This window comes from Pezoporus wallicus, unplaced genomic scaffold, assembly GCF_028554395.1.
Source record: "Pezoporus wallicus isolate ANWC-B61680 ecotype Strahan unplaced genomic scaffold, APGP_CSIRO_Pwel_v1 contig_14831, whole genome shotgun sequence".
Lineage (NCBI taxonomy): Eukaryota > Metazoa > Chordata > Aves > Psittaciformes > Psittacidae > Pezoporus > Pezoporus wallicus.
The window spans coordinates 604,148-623,645 of record NW_026642428.1 but is presented as its reverse complement, the minus strand read 5'-3'; the positions used below and the strand labels follow the sequence as shown (position 1 = coordinate 623,645).

Genomic DNA, 19,498 nt, shown 5'->3' with positions numbered 1-19,498 from the left:
TTCACAGAATTGGATAATTAACTGGCTTTGCCATATCTAACTCCATAATTGTTATCACGCCTTAAATAAGAAAACAGCTTATCAAAAGGTAAGGGAAAATAGGAAGTCAAACAACTACACAATCCCTTCTCTTTAGAGCAGGGAAAACATTGAGATTCAGCAAGTTCTCACTGGAAATATTGCTATAAAGTATTGATTTTTTACCAGACTCAATTGACTGAAAAGTTGTTTGTATAGCAATACTGGCCGAGCCAATATACTGGAACAATTTTGCTACACACAGTAATCAAGTGTATTTCTAAAGTATAATTATACTGTCATAAAAATAAAGCTAAGATACCTCTTCTCCAAGCAATGAAACAGCTGCAGCTGTAAAGAACCCAAATAAATGAAATACATTTTCTAACTAAACATAACGTCTTCCAAAGAGAACAAAACCACCCCCCCTCTCCCCTCCTTAAGCCAGGGTTAGCATGAAAAGTGATCAATACTTCAATCTCAATAAACTATTTCAATAGTAGTTAATTCACGTGGAAAGAGAGGCTCAAGATTTTTGCTCAGCGACCTGCGACACGCTCTCTTGTTTGCTCAATGCTGATAATATATCATTGCCATAATGGATATGACTTAGTATAAAGAGCCAGAAAGAAAGGGGAAAAAAAGATACCACATAGCCACGCTCGTTCTTTAGGCTTGGATCAATAATACACACTACACACAGGCTCTTCTGCACCGAGCCAACAGCATGGTCTGCCACAAGAGGAAAACAGCCAAACACTCGCAATTCATTTTATTTGACAAATGTTCATTGATTTACTGGAATAAAATATATGTGGGCTGCTATCTATGACTAGTGCAATCCAGCTACCTGTAAGTATTCCATTTTGCAGTTTCTTCTTGGCTTGTGCAGCTCAGATGCTCCTTTGGCAAAGAGAACAGGTTGCCTTTTACAATGGGGTGATTGCTGGCCACGCTGGAGCAACCTGGTCTAGTGGAAGGTGTCCCTGCCCATGTCAGGGGGTTGGAGCTGGATGAGCTTTAAGGTCCCTTCCAACACAAACCATTCCATGACGCTATGACTGTTCCAAGGTATTTTGTATATAATTTATTTATATTTTTATACCACCTTCTGCACCTCTCAGCGCTCTGTCACTGCATGTACAGCAAGCATGGAATGTTCCTTGTGAGTAGGGCAGATACAAGCTGAGAGACATTAAATTCAGCAGATCTTCAGTGCAATCCCAACAACAAAGTCCACATTCACTTGCCTTGGTTTACATTCCTTAGACTTTGGCCACTATCAGACAGAAAGAAGGCGAGAGACTTTTGTATGACCTGGCATGGCCATTCTTAACGCTGCTCATGGTTTCACATTGCTAGCTCCTTATTTTGGCTAATAAAGAAAGTGACTCAGAACTGGGTAACAATGACACATAAAGGTTCCCTCACTTCATGGGACATTCCTTGTTCCTAACAGTGCTTTCCACAGGGACCAGAGTCCCTTTTCATTACTATCATTATTATTCGATTTCACTTTATTTCAATTACTAAACTGTAAGTAAGATAACAATACTGCTTCTGCAAGTTTCTTGGTCTAGCAATACCTTTCTACAAGAGAACATCAATGAGATGTCTGAACTATGTTCCATCTACCGGGCTAACCTGATTTCTGAAGAGTCCATTCAAAGACTGGATTTGTTCCTTTAAGGTTCTGGAAGTCCGTTTTCACTAAACCTTCCGCAAGGAGACTCGTTTTGCCATGTTGGCAGCCAATTAGAAACTACACTAAATGCACCATGGTTTTTAAAACATCTAAAAAAAAATGTTAATCTCAAAGTTAAAATGTCTAAGGTATAAACAAAATCATAATGGGATGCTGGGTTACTGTATATGGTAAATAGCTCTCTGGAGGAAACCTTTATTACTCCCTCAGGGCTTTCTTACGAAGTATGGATTTCTTAATTCCTAGTGGAATATTTTTCATACACCACTGCAGACTATTAAGTATCAGATATTACATTATGTAGTTTAAACTTTGCACTATGCATGAGAAAGACTTTCCTGTCGAGAAAACTATACCTCTGCTATTATAATCTTTACAATATTAAAATTAATACTGGCTGCAGGGTATAAGCTTCACTACCAAAATTTGGGGGAGTTTATAATTTAATGTATTCATCAGCCTATATGTGAAGCTGCTCGTGAGGGAGGGAAGTCACTGCAGCAGCAAAAGGGGTTATTTACTAATTTGGAATTGCTAGAGAAAGGCAAAGCAGCGGTGTCATCACATCCCACTGGTGTCATTCTCAGTACTGGGCTAGCAAAGGGCGTGGTAAAGCAGCAAGAATAATGGCATTGCAAATACTGAAGGCAATTCATTATGCTTCAGGACATTTCAAGTTCCACTTGTGAACCATTAACTTGTTACCCAGGAGGGATTCAAAGCTAAGTATTAAAAAGATAATAAAAATGCACCAGCCCTCATGGCACCCAAGAGCAGATACCTTGTAAATATGGAAAGAGGATTCTTAAAAAGTTCCTATTAAGAACGTATTTTATAATCTTTTCTTCACAGCAGCACTGCCCACCTACATCTCAATACAAATATAAGGGTAACAAAAAATAAAAAAAGGCACTTTTAAATTCCGTTTTCAACAATTTGAAGTGAAATTCAACACTCACTTGTAGACTGTGCCTCCATTGCCATGACCGAGGATGTCTCGATACCGTATGTCTTGTTCATTCATCTCCACAAGAAAGAAAGAAAAACAAAAGAGATGTCATGCTGTGGATGGAAATGTCAAGGAAAAGCAACTCTAGGCCATAAACAACAAGCAGTCTGGGTCATTTCAAGTTCAGCTGCAAGAACGAGAAGATCAATACAACATTTGCTGTCCAATTTATAAAAGACGATACCAAGGGACAAAGTGATGGAAAGTTTAATGACAATTTGTTTGCCTGGGTCATTTCATTAAAGTTTGATAAAAGGTGTCAAAATGGAATGATATAATATAGCTCAAGAGGGTCAGGTCACAGATACTGATAGGAAAAGGGTCTCCAGAACAGCACATAACCAAAGCCAAAGTTGGAGGTGAATGGAAACAATCCACCAGGAAACTGTCATCTTAAGAATGGCTCAAAAACTTGATGATTTATTCTGGAATCAGCATAACTGATGCTAATTGACTGACAGTTCTGGCACTCTGAAAGCTTCACAGTGCTTCATTTATTCACCTTTTAACAAAGGCAAATCTTTGGAAAACAGTCTTGATGTGCTATCCAACAAAGATGACTTTCCTTGAAATACACAATTAATTGCTTGCCTCGATCTTTCTGTTCACCAGGACAACTCTCCAGACATGAAGATATCCTCAGATCTTCAACGGAAGCCAAATACAAGCACCATATATTGCAAATGCTGGAATTTGGGATCTTTCTGATATTGCTTTTATAAAAGCTTACTGTAGTGCTGAATGAACAATTCAAATGTAAAACTACAGTTCAACCTTTTCCTGTACAAATACAGTTATTCTGATTTCCCACATAAACCACCTATTAAAGAAAGGTCACTGAAGACATTTTTGAATGCACATGCATGCTTGAAAAGAAAGGTATCATCAGAATGAATTCTGGGCTGTATGCATTTTCTGTTACAAAAAGATACCCCTTGCTGCCTGAAGTTGCATAGGATTGGGCAAATCCCATATTAGAAGAGATTTTCCTATGAAGCATTAATTCATTTCTAGTAACCATTTGCATTTTATAGGATACCAAGTTAAACATTCCACATGAGTTGGCATGGCTGCTTAAAGACTGTCATTTTTGTGTGAAAAGGCATCAACCCCCCTAATGATACGTCTGCTCTGCTATCACTGATGTGATTAGAGATCACGTAAGCACATCTGAAATAGCTTCAAATCAGTGATTTCAAGTACCACACGGTGACAGCTCACCATAAGCCTATCTGTATTTATCCATCTTCTGAAACAACTTTTAAATTCAATGGGGACATGTGCCCTTAAGTTACTAAGCCATGCTTAAGCATCCCCTTTCGTATGATGTCAGTGAAGAGAAGAGGAAGCTTTCTTCAACTGGAACAAGTAAGTGATCATAACAAGGTAAAATGCACTAAAGAGCCAATACTCAGCAAGTCTTAGGAACAAAAAATGGAATATTACTTGATTTTAAATAATATGTATTAAAGACATAAATGCTGAACTCCAAAATCTGTGCTCTTTCCTTTCACTATGTGAATAAATAGCATTCTTGTTTCTCACAGGAAATACTCTGCATTTCTTCCAGCAAGGGTAGAATCTCCAAAATCTGAAAAACTTCAAAATACCTCAAAGCAGAAGCTGACTTTACATTATCACCTATTTGTAGTTAAACCTGGGGCCAGATAATCTTAAGTGGGTATGAAATAGCCCATTCAAGTATCAAGGTTTAGGATGAAAATGAACATTTAGTTTATTCCTGAAAGCTATCTTACTTATTGCATTGATCAGAAAATGCAAATAAAAAGGAGGAAAAAAAGAGGTACCTCGTGAGGAACAATAACTCCTGAATAGGTTTTAAAGTATGTGAAGAATCTATCCTGGATCCTAAAACTCATTTCTCTCAGACTGCAGTACTCACTAATTTAAAGCAAAGCACACACTGGGTTTAAGGAGTTCTGCTCTTCTAAGCTGGAGGACTTTAATTCTCCAGCCTTTGAGGTAACAACAAACATCTTTTTGCTATATTTCCAGCAATGTTCTTCTAAACATAACTCTTAAGAGAAATTAAATGAAACCATAAAGCCATGAACTTTTACCTTTGCTTCTTGGGGGGGCGAGGGGGGAAGATTTTTTTTGCAGTTACACAAGTTATAAGCAGCAAATTGAGCAGAACCAGAGACATAAAATGCATTCTCTTTTCTCCTGCTTTTTGCTAACTGGTAAAAAGAGTTATTTTCTTCACCTCAGTCCCTAAAAGACAGTGATAGGAGCAGCTCCATCGTCTGCCTTTGCACTGCTTGCACCCACTGCCAGCCCAGCACCATTTCTTGTCTCTATGCACAAAGAGCAACCAGAAACCCGGGGTGAAATAGGAAGCCTGGGGTGGAGCAAGTATCTGCCAGCAACCGATAGAGAGATAAAGCGTGATTTACTGGCTCAAATAAAGATGCCAAAAACATGTGGTGATTTATCTATTTTACTGGGAAAACTGGATTCTCAATCATAAAATGATAACATAATAACAATGAACTCAACAGTAAGGGCTGGAATATTAAACCTGCAAACCCAAGTTTGATTGGATGCTAATAGTAACAGAATTAATGACAAAGCGAAAGAGACTTCAATTATGGATCAGCAAACAAAACATCCCTTGCTTATACCTGCTGGTTTTGAAAGAAATCAGTGTCTATCTCTTGTAAATCATTAAAACCAAAATGCTCAATTAATCCTTATTTTATATGGAGAGGCCTGACAGAAGCAAAGTCCTATAGCCATACCTTTGCTTTACGAATCGAAGCAATAATGGTTTCAGAAAGCAGTCACACTCTATGAGCAGACAATTGAAGAGATTTAGTAAATCCCACTTTATAGAGCAGAGACTAATCGGAAAACACAAGCCAGTCAAATGTTTCTTATGAACTGTTGACACTATATCAATGCTGAATCAATTGGTGGCATTTACTCTGAGTGACAGAAAAGAAATAAATATTTATATCACATCACCTATATCAATGAACCTAGGCAGAAAGCTATTTCTAACTTGTCAATATTTGATTATCTTGAAGAATCATGTCCCCTTCTTTTAATGATTAATATGAATTCCTTATTAAACCTAAATGGAAACTACTAGAGGAATATCATTATGAATGCCTGAAAGCAGAAACTGCCAAAAAATAATACAAAATAATAACCCAACCGATACTTAAGTAATGATGAGTGTGACTTAACCCCCCAAAAGGAGAAAAAGTTAAAGTTACAACTAGAAACCTATCTCCAGTTCGGGAGCTGTGACTAAATTCTGCAGAACACAATGCAGCATAACGAAAAGCATCTTCTCTCAACAGAAAGCAGTGCAGCTCCGGCCAGAGCAGGGGGACTGAAAGGTAGGGTTAAAACTTACTTTTTCTTTTTAAACGTTTTTAAATATCATAGTAAGAGCTTTGGTTCCTTTATGTCTTTCTACAATTCTACTATGCAGGAAAGAAATCCGTAAATCTATTGCAGGGCACAGAAAACACTCATTTCTATTGCTGAGAACAAATGAAATGCCAAATTCAGCTTATGGACTCAATCACAAAAAGACAGCTTTTACTCACAGTCCATAATTCTACTTCAAAACCTATTAGTAATATTGGAGTAATTATCAACTTGATTTTCAAGGTTCAGAAGCATGCTGCTGGTATTTACAGGATTTTAATTTATCCAGAGAAACAGACTGCACAGGTATAATTTTGAAACATTAACAAATCTACCTGGTAGGCACCTGTGAATATTAAACTCAGTCTGCACGTCAGGCTTTAAAATACATTTCCAAGCTGTATTCAAAGGATTCAGTGCCAAAGAGGCAAGGCTGCAGCACTGGGCTGCTCGGCTCACATTTTAGAGGGGCACCCTCATCTATTAGACCACAATGTTACAGGTGATACTGAAGGACAAGCATGAAGACCAGCCTTTATCTTCTTGACACGCTCAACTACAACTACTTGATTCATGAAATGCCAATGAGGCTTGGAGAGGTCATTGTGTGAAGGCACTGAATACGCATCTGAGATAATTAAGATTTCAGCCTTCGAAACATGGAGGGGAAGTGAACAGCAGTTAAGAAAATCAATAAGAGTCTTTTATTTGCAGTGACACAGATGTCTCAGTCAATAGAGCCTAATAGGCAAGCTTGATCGCAATGGACAGGTGCTGCCTCCAAGGCTATCAAAGGGCTTTCACTATGACAAACATTAAAACATATTTATGTTGGTGCTGCTGAAGAATCTAAGGTTCTTCTAAAGGTAGTTTAATTTACCAGTGTATATTTAATATCATTATACTACCGCAAGCCTGGCCATACGTTCAGCTCAAAACTGGTATGAAATGTTTCTCCAGGACATCCATTTCTCTATCGTTACATTAAACCTTTTACTTCTGGGTGCCAGAATCTGAATGTCTGGAGCAGGAGAAGCAGCAACACGACAACTTTCCACAACTCTGGGGTTTGTTTTGCTTTAGGTTGTGTTTTAGGTTTTTTAAGAAGCCACAACATAAGGTGACTGCAAATAGTAGCGAGCAGTTCCTTGCAAGAACCTGCTAAATATTTAAGTATCAACTGCCCTAAAAACCACAAAGGTCATTTGAAGTGAGCAGTTGACTTAGTTATTCAAAATTGATTAACTTTCTTCCTTGAAATTGTGGCAGCAGCACAACATGTGTGAGGTACTTCAATCTATTTGGAGCTAAATCTGATTAGCACATTTTGAGAAATGGGAAGCAAATTGCTATGCCAATCAAAGCAAATCAGGCTACATAACTCATTCATATCATGAAGGTTTTCATGGTTCTTCCAGTTCTGTGTTAAAAGAACACATTACAGCTAAATGAGCAGTAAGCATCTCTCCACCTATTTGAGGTGTGCCAATCACTGCAGAATGAGGCAGTAACGAGACATGCATGTAGCCCAGGCTCAATTCAATACACCTACCTGGCCATTTGCAAGTATTTTCTTCAGCTCTGCAGAAGACTTTTTTAAGCTGAAAATAAGAGAGAGGCAATTATTTTAAATGACTGTGCCATTTCACTCTATAAAATGAAGTGAAAGCATGAGAAACCACAAGCTGTCAGGTTAAGTTCATGGTTACATATTCCGAGCAGGCTTAACATCAGCAATGCTGACTGATGGTCAGTATAGTTACTTCATGAACTACAGACAGCACACACGGAAAGCAATGAACAGTTTAAAAACTCCATGTATTCTCACCTTTACAAATTGTTTTAGATACCTGACTGTACTGCCCTGTGAGATACAACTTATTGCCAGCTCAAAGAATAAAACCGAACATATACCCTCACACCCCTTAAGTTTCAAGAAACAACATGAAAATCAGGTTCACACCCAGTTTTCAGGTGCCCCATCTTGTTTTAAAACTCCTGAAGGCATTATCCCTCAGTAATTTCTATAAATCTGTAGCAGAGTTGTATGCTGTCGATGCAGCCTCACCACCTCAACTGACCATAGACTGGAGCATGGTGCATAGGCAGCGTAAGTCCTGATTTAGGCATCTCAGGGATATGCCTAAATTCAGGGAAGTGAGGCCAGATTGCCACAGAGTCATATCACAGAATCCTAGAATGGTTCGTGTTGGAAGGGACCTTAAAGCTCATCCAGTTCCAACCCCTGCCATGGGCAGGGACACCTTCCACTGGAGCAGCTTGCTCCAAGCCCCTGTGTCCAACCTGGCCTTGAACACTGCCAGGGATGGGGCAGCCACAGCTTCTCTGGGCACCCTGTGCCAGTGCCTCAGCACCCTCACAGGGAGGAGCTTCTGTCTAAGAGCTCACCTCAATCTTCAATTCCAGGTCAACTTGCTGCTGTAGTCCCCCTATTTCAAAAGAAACTACTCCTCTGTCAGTGGTCTTACATTACTTTAAATGACCCATATATTTTTTTCTAGTAGAACTTTAACAAACCGCAACAATTGGCTCTCTGTGGTTTATAGGTAAAACTATTAATGGCTTCAAACTGCTTCCACTCACTTGCAAAATACTGCTTCACCTCCTTTCCTGACAAACTCTGTCCCTTGTTCGTTCAACACAACAACCTGCCTGGGTAGCAATATGTCTGCAAAACTTAATCTCAAAGAGACATTCTGCTCTTAGCACTGAAGTTAAAAAGTACAAAATAATATATTCTTGAAAGGCATGTGCACGTGTCTTGATCACAGATCATTATTAACAAGAACAGTGAAAACACAGATTTCGTATTTGGTGGCTTTGTTCTTTAATAGGCCTCTTGTTCCCACGACTACTTTAAAGCAAAATTAAGTTTTCCAAGGAAACATAAGTTGATCTTGTCATCTTTCATGACTAACAATTTGTGAACATGAAACAAAGAGAGACTTTCAATTACTTCAAAAACCAAACTCGTAGTGCAGAAGGTTTCGGAAAAGGAATGGCAATTAACCACCAAATAAGGTGACAAGAATCTTCTAGAAGCCTCATTTTCAATGCACTTCAAGAACAAGCTCAAAGTACAGGAAGTACTGAAAGCAAAAGCACAACAGCAAGAGAAAGCGGCTTTATTTAGTTCAGCAATGTGACAGATTGGGAGGAGGGCTGCAGTTCATAGAGACATTCCGATTTATACCCTTTAAAGAGTATTGGTGAGGATCTTCCCCAAGGGATGGGGCAAACTTTGCCAGAGGAGATTGATACAAGGTACTGGCTTTCTTTTTTTTACCTCTACAATTTGCAAAGCCACTGAAGGGAGCATCAAAATTGGTCTTAGTGGTAGTTGAAGGGGGCTACCAATTGCAGGACTACACCAGCACTGCTGCCAACCATGCGGGGTGGCATCCTCCTTGTCAATGGGTAACCATGTCACATCACTCCCACCATATGAAGCTGGGGTTTGTGGGACTGTCCCACCACTGCAGCACTTCGTAGTGTCTGACATAGTGGCTACCAACACCTCAATGCCTGAGCAGGTCTAAAGCAGTATGATGGGTCTCTGGTCATGGTCATCTCTGCCCATTTCCTTATTCAAAATGCTCTAAGAGAGAAGGGAACAGTGAGCTGATGCACAGATATATGTAATATTATATGCTTATTAGAGTAACAGAATAACACAGGCTGAAAGAGACCTCCAGGGATTTCTATCCCACTTTCAAATATGCTCTTGTATGAAGAAGACAGAGTCAGACTTTTCTTATTCCTTTGTAAGAATATATAAGGGTTTTTTTTTGTTTTGTTTATTTATTTTAACATCAGATTGAGTACAATGACTGCCTGCAACAGCTCATGTAGTGACAGGGAATTTATGGTCCAGTTCTTAAATAAGAGCATATCTCTAGGAAAAAAGAAAACATGTTCCCTTGCAATTTAAGATCTTAATATGGGGTTTCAAATTAGAAGTGGAATCTAAAAAGAAAGATAAGGGAGATAAGACTTCCAAACTCTGCTGAAACTGTATGAAACAGGGCACTTAAGCTGCTCAGGTTTTTCAAATACCTTAGCCCACACAAAACCTACTGAATTTGATATAAAATTTTAAATCAAAGAATCCTAGAGTGAGGTAAGTAACACAGACCTGAACGCCCAGACCTTGCCACAGACTGTGACAATTAGATCAAGTAAACCAAATCAGCTCACCCACAAACAGTATTTCAATGCTTTATAAAGGACAAAGCCACCTGAAACACTCAGCAAAGACTTATTTCCTTCAGCAGAAAATACTTGTGAAGAACCAGCAGTTCAAGTCTAACAAGATCCATGAATCAAGGTAATTTCACCTTCCCCACTCCACTCCTGCGTGCCCGGTAGTCATATTGAAAAAGTTATTCAACATCAAGCTTACTGTTGGTACCTCTGCACACAAGGCTCCATTTTGTTTTAATAAAAGCAAAGAAAACAAACAATATGCTCCCGTTCTTGACTCTTACCTATTGCTTGGAAGGGAATCCGAGACGGCCGAGCTGCTATTATTAGCAGCCCCTGCTCGAGTATTTACCTGCAGGCAGGGAAAGATCTTGATCAGTCAGTTGTGTTCAGAGGACACTATTCTAATTAACCTGTAATTTGCCATGAATTTCTCATTTCACTCTGAAGGTTAATTAGCTTGTTGCTAGGCTTGCTGGTGGTTGAGGACTTGCCTCTATGTAGGTTAGCAGGCTATAGAATTCTTGGACCACACTATATAGTCTTTACATCCTAAAGGCTTAGTTAAATAATACAGAAAAAGGGATATGCCCACCGTTTCTTCTCATTTAAAACCTGAACAATCAGTTCATATACCTGTAGTCTTCTGCATTTCAAAATGGGTACGATTACAGCAGCAATAAGCATACCTGAATGAATCAAACCACCTAAAAGAATTTCATTGCTGTGCTTTCCACACTTAGATAAATGACTGAAATCAAATTAATACATTGGGTTTTTTTTAATGCTTTGAAGTAGAGGCAGACGTTAGTTGATAAACTGAGCATTAAAATTTAAGCACTTATTAGCAGAGGTTAAAAACAACAAGAAAGGCAATTCCGTTCTTAATAAAACTGTACACACAGCTCCTGCAGCCAACACTCAGCAGATGAATCCTTCCCCACCCTCACCAACAAAAAAATTAAAGGGGAAAAAAAAAATCTGCTTGTCAGAGCTGAAGAAAGTGCAGTTTTATTTGACATTTCAATAAGTGGAACACAGCATTACAAATCCATCTAACTTTACTGAAACAATTATTGAAATTCCTACCTTCAGGCCATGTATGTTCCGTTTCCCGGGAGGTTTGCAGGCTGAAACAGTAATTGACTAAATTGTAGAACACATCAGGGCCATTTACAAATTTGCTCAAAATGAATCTTTTAAAAAGAAATGAGGGTGACACCAAAATTAGCAGAGAGAAATGATTGAAAAGTGCCTCACAAGACCCAGAGTGGGAATTATGAACCAGGATTTTTAACTTGCAGGAGTGAGCATTTATAAATGCTAAGAGCTTTCTGACACCGTGTAATATAAATTCTAATTTCTGCTTAAAACACATCCAAATCAAGAGGGCTGCTGGCTTAAATGATCAGATTCTTTTTGTAATTCAAATTAAAATCCTATGTCACTATATTTTCACATGCTGTATTTTTTCTGCTGACATTTAACAGAAATATTTGCAAGATACATTTTAAAGGACTCAGCTGCCACACGTTGTGAATTAGTCACATTGTCAAACACAGACAGTTTGTTTTAAATGTAGAATAAAATATGTCAGGGGCAACAGCAACCGAATCCTGGATAAAAGCAATGCAAAATGCTGCATTTTGGACACAGATGTACAAATGTGGCATGTTATGATGATGTCTGGGTTTAGCGAGGGACTTGCTGCTTGAGGAGAAAGTATTTTCCTCAAGTCTCTCCAAGTGTGTATTGCCTTGTTCTTCTGTTCAGGGGATGTGCTTTTGTCAAATGTTAAAGCCACAAAGGCTTCCAGCTACATGTTACAGACAGTTCCCATTTTAAAACTACAGTGCCCTACAAATTGTATGTTAAAGGGCCTGTCGCTTTTGATTGATTGTCTGAGGAGGGATGTATTTGATTTTTCTCTTTCTCTGATGCACATGCATTTCCCTTCAATTTTTGACAGCAGGAAACAGAACTATTTATTAGTCAGAAGGACACAGATGATAGTTATTAAACACATCAGTTAGGGCCAAGCCACGTGCCTTTACATGACATCAGAAATTACAGTGTGCATCTTAAAGAAGAAAAATATTGTGATACTGTGAGCATTAAAAATAAGTCAATCAGAAACCAACAAACTATTACAAAATATACATATAAGCATATTATATTTTTTCCCAATAGATGAAAATCAACATTTTGAACAAGATATTGAAAGAATAGTATTTTTTATGGTACATATTTGAATGGTGTCTTCACCTTGAATTGCATAGATGGGATATATATATCATAGGATACATATATCTGTATATCTGTCTATATAAAGATATCATAGTATATATTTTTATATATATACACACCTATCACACACAGGATATAGATCTCTATATCTATATATAGATATATAGACAGGATATATATCACTATATGTATACATATCATAGGATATATATGTATTATATGTATATATCTGTGTGTGTATGCAAACATACTCTTATTTCTATATATGCATACACAGAGGTTTATTTACAGTATAAAAAAAGAACTGTGGCTCTTATTATCTAGATAGCAACAATACATTTCTTTAAAAAAAAAATAACACTAAATAAGATTTTTGTTCCCTTAAAGACATTTAAGTTATCAAACAAATATAGCACAGGCAAGGTAATGTAGGATGGCACATGGACCACTACTACTGGCAGGCTGTATGGAAGGCATGGCTTTTTGGGTGCTGACTGGAGACAGCAACTGGAAAGCTTCCTCAGAAGTGAGAGGGGCAGAAAGGGAAAAGGACTCAAAGGAAGATTGTCCTTGCAAAGAAAGCTCCTAAGAAGAGAGAACCTGAAATTATATAAGAAAGCTGCACATTACTGATAGGGCTCTAAACTGCAGTACATGGGCAAAAGGGCATGAAAAAAAGTGCTTGTGCTAACAGAATTTGGGATGTTCATTAGAGGCAGGACGAGAAGACAAAAAACAATGCAGGAAAGCACATTTTGTGCAATACTGCAGAAGACCAGCAGCAGAACTTGGAAGCAGGCTGGGTATGAAGGAAGAAGCTTTAAAGCTGTAACCTAGGCAGAACAGATGTTTTAAGAAGGTGATTTGGAAAGATGAAACAGCAACTCAGCTCTGAAGCAGTTCAGAATCGGTGACAAGCCACTGACAAGGAAATAACCCAGGAGACACCTGTAGTTGAGCCAATGGTGAAAATGTGGAAATAATACATCGGGATTGTATCCTCAGCAGCATGAAGATGAATTCTGAATCTGCACAAAGATTATTCTTGGATGTAACGCAAATACAAAAAGGAGGCAGGAGCGGGAGTGGGAATCCACTTGACTGGTTCTTCAGAACAACCCAAAAGGAGAATCTAAAATAATTTTGTAATCTTAAATATCCCTTTAAACCCTGAGGCATGCAGCTACTGAGCACATCACAACTTCCTTTAACTGCTTGCTTAAGGGGAAATGTATCAAATTGCCTTGTATTTCCAAGAAGGGTTCCCGGCCTACTAGGATCATCCACCATCCACTAGATCAGCTTCTCCAAGCCACATGAAAGCCTTGCATTTTATTTCTTGCAAGTGGTGGTCAGTGTTTTTAGACATGGTGTATATCAGTAATTAAATGGTCTTCTACAGAAGAAGACTCTTCTACAGAGAGAAAGGTCTCAGCCTTTCTCTAAGGACCCTTTGAGACCCTCACATCTCAGCCTGGGAAGAGGTAGAAGGCAACTTCCCTCTTCACAGCTACTCTTGCACTCATCTCACAAGAGCACACCTTGACTGCTGATAGCTCTGGAGTCCCACAGCTCAAGCATCCGGGAGTCCCCCCTCTCAATGGGATCCTGCAGTCTGAGCCATAAAAGAATAATCTCTGTATTCCCCTTGAATTCAGGTCTCTCTTCCACAGGAGCACAGTAAACTACAGGAAACCCAACCTCCTTTGGAGACCTTATTAGCATGTGTTTGAGAAGGCTGTTGGTTAATTGCCCAATTCAAACTTCAGAGAGTTGTAAGTAATGGAAGTCGAGAATGTTTAATTGGGAAACTCATGGTATGATTATTTGTGCAATATCAGTTAAGTGAGAACAGTTTCATTTTTAATTATTTCAATTAATTTATTGCTGGGAGATTTACTTGGAGAATTTAAACCTGTTTCATCAATTAAGCAGCAGATTCAAAGAGAGCATCTGAATGAATCAGTGGAGTTATGTAATGCATCAGTCTTCCTTTAACCATTACTGGAGTTCAGAGAGAGCAGAGCACTCACAAAAACTGAACCAGCTGCCTACGGAAATTTGTTCAGGATGTAGATGACCTGTTTTTTAATTGCCTCAGCCCACATAACTGATTACACCTCTCCCTGTTCAGGAGGACTATTAAAGTACTTGGGATCATTTGGATACCACTGTTAAGTGCCCAAACATCACTTAAATGTGTCATGGATTGAACTGCTGTGACTGACACATTCCCATTTTCAAAGTGAACAATGACAGCCTGTTAAACTGATCAATGAGATTCGAAGATTTTAACAAAGCCCCATTTTCTTAAGTACCCAAAACTTAAGTTATTCATCTGCTTTGGTTTGAATACATGCAGAACCATCACCAATGAGGTTTTTAAATGTACTTAAATATGTCCTATGCAAACTGAATCTAGTTAGTCTAATTTACTCCAGTAAATTAGCTATTTTATATGCAATAAATGTAGTTTTCACTACACTCCCCACAATAACGAATCCTTCTATCCAAATTAAGAGGTAAACATCATGTTACATGCACTTAAACCTCCCCAGAAACATAACTGTTGATGAAACAGTTTACTGATATCATCATTGTTGATTAGAATTTGTTCAGCATTACCTCTTGGATATATCTGCAGAGGCTCTATTAACTGTCCATTTACTTGCTGTTCCATTACAGTGGAGTAATACTGCAAAGAGATTAAAGAAAGAGATTACTCAGTATTGTATACATGTAGTAAGAGCTCTTATGGATTGGTTAATTCAATGATTTTTTTTTTTCATTGCTATAATACATGAGCTTTTACAATGCTTTCTGACCATTTGCAATGCTCACACAATGAAGTGGCATGGGAGGAAGGCAACCCGGAGGCTGCATTAGTACTGACTCCAGCCCACGGATCTGTTCTTGGCTCAACTACACAAGTTTCAGGCCCACCTGAAACCTGGGAATACCTCAGATGAGCGAGCAAATGCAACATTTACAGCAAACACAGCAGTTGCCGCACCTGGAGAAGCTGGGAAAAACCAGTCAAATGTGGACACGAAGAAATGCTGTAAATATAAGCACAAAGTGTGCTATTAGGAAAACTCTGAGGGAGAAAAGGATCTGGAAACCATCCAAGAACTTGCAGTGATGAAGCACAGCCAGGGCAGTTGGGGCCACATCCCATGTAAGCAGAGATGCTGTGCATTGCCTCAGTATGCACATCTAACACACAGTAGGGCAGGCAATGGAAAGCCATTGCAGACATGCTGAGACCTTGGACTCTACAGGAACTGCCAGGAGTGACCAGGAGAAGTTTATTGATAAAGAAAGGTGAAGAATGGACAAAAAGGGATGAAAAAGTATATGAGAACGTCATGACCCAAGAATATATAAGATATGTAAGGTGGTATGAGGAAGTCTAAGAAGTGGCTTCTCATGGGATGGCATCCTCATGAGGATGAGGATGAAGAGTGGGATTAAATATAGAAATAAAGATTTGGACTAAACAGTGAACCCTTTATTAGCCTCTTTTAATTGACCCTCACTCCAGAGGAGGAGTGAACACTCACAGGACATTTAACATTACAACCAGACAACCCTGGGGCACGAGACAGACCTTGCTATGAGTTTACTGCCTACAACCCACACATCTCTCATCACAACGTGTTACACGTTGACAGCACATCACAAAGCGCGTTTCTTCTGCAACCACCAAACATCTTTTGAAGCAAACACATTGGCTGTGGGCCAGATCTTCATGGCATAAATCAGTGCAGCACCACTGACTTTCAAGCTAATTCTCACCAGCCGAGTGTGGTCTAAGACTTCAGCATGTCACTGTTACCAGAGGCTTGTGATACTGTTACTCAAACTGGCAAGAATGGATGTCAACAAGGAAAAAAAACCCCTTTCTGTGTCTTTGTGGAATCAAGCCACAGAAATACACAAGCCCTGTGTATTTCACTCACACTGATGGTTTCTTGTAACACAAGCATTTTTATTTACGCAACTTAAATAAGACAAAAGTTTATTAATGAGTTAATGCTACAGCACACTTTCCACTTACAATGGGATGAAATATGGACTGGAGTAAGCAAATGTTAAATGGACACCAAAGTCAATCTACATGCAGAAGTTTTCAGTGCTTCTGTTTTCCACATTTGTGCCAAGAAGCAGGAAGACATTTCCTTTCCGTTAAAAACCTGTTACAAAGGTTTTGCTGAGGGGTTAAGGACCCATCCAGCCCCACCTCCTGTGTGTACATCTAACGTGGTGCCTGCTGCTGAAAGCATTGCCCTCACTAAAATCTCACCACAAGACTTTTGAGGGTGGCCTCTCATTGATATTAGAGTACAAACAAAAATCCACACCTTAAATAACCACATGTTTATACAGAGCAAAGCTCTTCATCCCAAAAGCTCACTCTTGAAACAATCAGCTTTGAGGAGCTAGGACTATCCCATAGACTCATATAGGATCAGGGGGGTCATGAATAACACACCAAATCCTCTCCCACATCCCCATATCCCTTTGTAAAGAAGTGTCACTGGTACCTAATAGCTACAGAGCTGTGAAGAAATCTCCTGCTCCACTGGGAGCCAAAACTGCTTCAGAAAACCAAACTTTTTTATTACCCTTTTACTTGTGACATTCTAGGACCTACATATAGACATACATATACACACAGAGTATAAACACATACGACATACTCTCTAGAATAATGAACTAACATATATGAGATGGTTCCCTACCAAAAAAAGAGAGGAAAAAATAGAGGGAAAGAAAGAAAAAAACCACAGCCCTCTCCATTACTCAAACAGTGATGACAAGTAAATGAAATATCAATCATGTAAGCTGTCAACCTTTTGGGACAGCAATAACTGTTAACAAGTAGTCTGGAAAAATTGTCTGAAAATGACTTGGCCTCCACACACAAGCATTTGAGGTTTCCATGGAAAATTAAGATGCCAGTGGCTATTTGGAACATTGTTCAGGTATTCTTTTTAATGGAAAATTTGCCAGTTATTGATCCAGAGCATGTACCCCTTGCTTCCAGAAAGCTGCGAGCAACTTTCCAATCAGTGCCTGTCAAAAAAATTACTGCCTTTTTATACTGATACAAGACAACAGCTAAAGTGCAGTTCCACTGCTGTTCAATGGCTGGCTGTAATTAACTGCAATGCGCAGTACAAAACTGACTTTATTCACCATCCCACAGTATTTGCACCGACATAACACAAGAGTATTTCTGCATACTCTAAAATAACTCCAGAACTGCCTAAAATAACTTTCTGCCAAGTTCTGAAACCAAGGAGCTCAAGATAAGAGGTGATGCATGATTCAAAACATCCTCCCCAATGATGGTGTCATACCTCCACGGAAGAGATGTGTATTCTCAGGGAATTAAACTGAAATAAACCCCTTTGCTTTCATTTGGGAGCACACTGGACCTGGAGGCAAACTGCACCACGTCAAAATTCCTAGAAATATTTCAGCAGCTGTTCAATCCTCCAAACATTTGTGGCAGGCCTCAAAATAGTAAAAAATGAGTAGTTTTTTTCTTCCCCAGTATATTCTTCAAGATTACAGGAAAGTCAATGCTTTTCTTGCAGGGTAAGGATATTTGTTTCCTGATAAACATAGCCCCAAATGACACCTATAGAATATTAGAAAGTTAAACCACCAGTGCAACACTCAAATAGAAAACTAGTTTAAAACTGAAGGGAAAATTTTCAGAGAAGAAAAGCTGCTGAAGCAGAAAGAAGTCATTTACAGACATCCCATAATTTTTAAGGAAAAGCAGAGAGTTGAGCAATCATAACTCTAATGTACTGAAACTTTAACAGTAAGCTTGGAAGCATAGCAAAAAGATGACCTTACAAAGGCATGATTAATCTTAAGACTGTGCCAGGAAAACTCAAGTTTTCAAGTTTAACAGCAAAAATGGCAGACATTTTATCAGGAAAAATATCAAGAAACGCAGGAATTCCAGTGGGGAAGCATCACCAGTGACCTAGCTGTATGAAACAGAACAAAATAAACCTCAAACAAGCCCAAAAGCCCTTTGACTGCAGCAAGATTTTTCTTCCTTTCTTTGACACAACTGTCTTATGCTCTTTAATATCAAACTTGTAATAGAATGGTTTCACCTCCTCTGGAAAGAAAACTGCACATGAGAGAGGCTTATTTAATAAATCCCAGGAGTTGCACAGAGATCAATCACCAGCATCTGGAACCTGCACTTCTTTGACCCCAAGATTAAGTCACATGCAATGACTAAAGCCTCTTTGAACCAGGGTTTGCTAACAGACTTCCAGCCAACCAATGTCCACTCCAGCCTGCGCAAGGCAAGAAATAGTACAACCTCTGCAGGTATCAGAAGGATCAGAATTCCATGGAGGAGCCCTTCCTGAAGCCTAGAAAATATGAGCCTCCTTCATGAGAAACATTCATCATTTGATATATTTACGTGCTAAGCTCACAACAACAAAACTACACTGTTCTGATAAAGACTAGAGAATATGTGCCCAAGAGGGATCCAATAAACATAGACTCAGGCGCAATGGAGGTGATCCAAGCATGTCCCTGCTCTGCTTCCACTGCAACAGGGAACTAGGGAGGAGGACTAAACTGAACCAAGGCATTAAATCCCACCTACAAACTGTACAGAATGGGGTTTGTTTCTGACATGGTCCAAGTTAAGGCCATTAATACAGCTAGCAGTGCACTTTCTAAGGAACCAGCAGCCCATCTGGCTTGGAGTAAAAAACCCCATTTGTTATTTTCTTGCTCATCAATTGCAGTTGAAAGGAAATGTAAGTGAGAAAAATCACTTAACATCTGCAACACGAAGCTACATTCAAATTATTTTGTTTCAAGAAGTAACTGCATACTTGATT

The 19,498-nt window shown here is 38.9% G+C and overlaps 1 protein-coding gene across 2 annotated transcripts in view; it reads right to left on the bottom strand.

Moving 5' to 3' along the window:
• Positions 1–19,498, bottom strand: part of MAP2K5 (mitogen-activated protein kinase kinase 5) — a 120,858-nt gene that overhangs the window by 89,842 nt on the left and 11,518 nt on the right. For both annotated transcript variants that reach the window (XM_057430546.1, XM_057430545.1), the window contains exons 4-8: positions 15,231–15,300; positions 11,448–11,488; positions 10,643–10,710; positions 7,687–7,735; positions 2,683–2,747 (exon numbers count right to left, since the gene is read on the bottom strand). In XM_057430546.1, the coding sequence (XP_057286529.1) occupies positions 2,683–2,747; positions 7,687–7,735; positions 10,643–10,710; positions 11,448–11,488; positions 15,231–15,300 (293 nt within the window). The remainder of the gene's footprint in view (positions 1–2,682; positions 2,748–7,686; positions 7,736–10,642; positions 10,711–11,447; positions 11,489–15,230; positions 15,301–19,498) is intronic.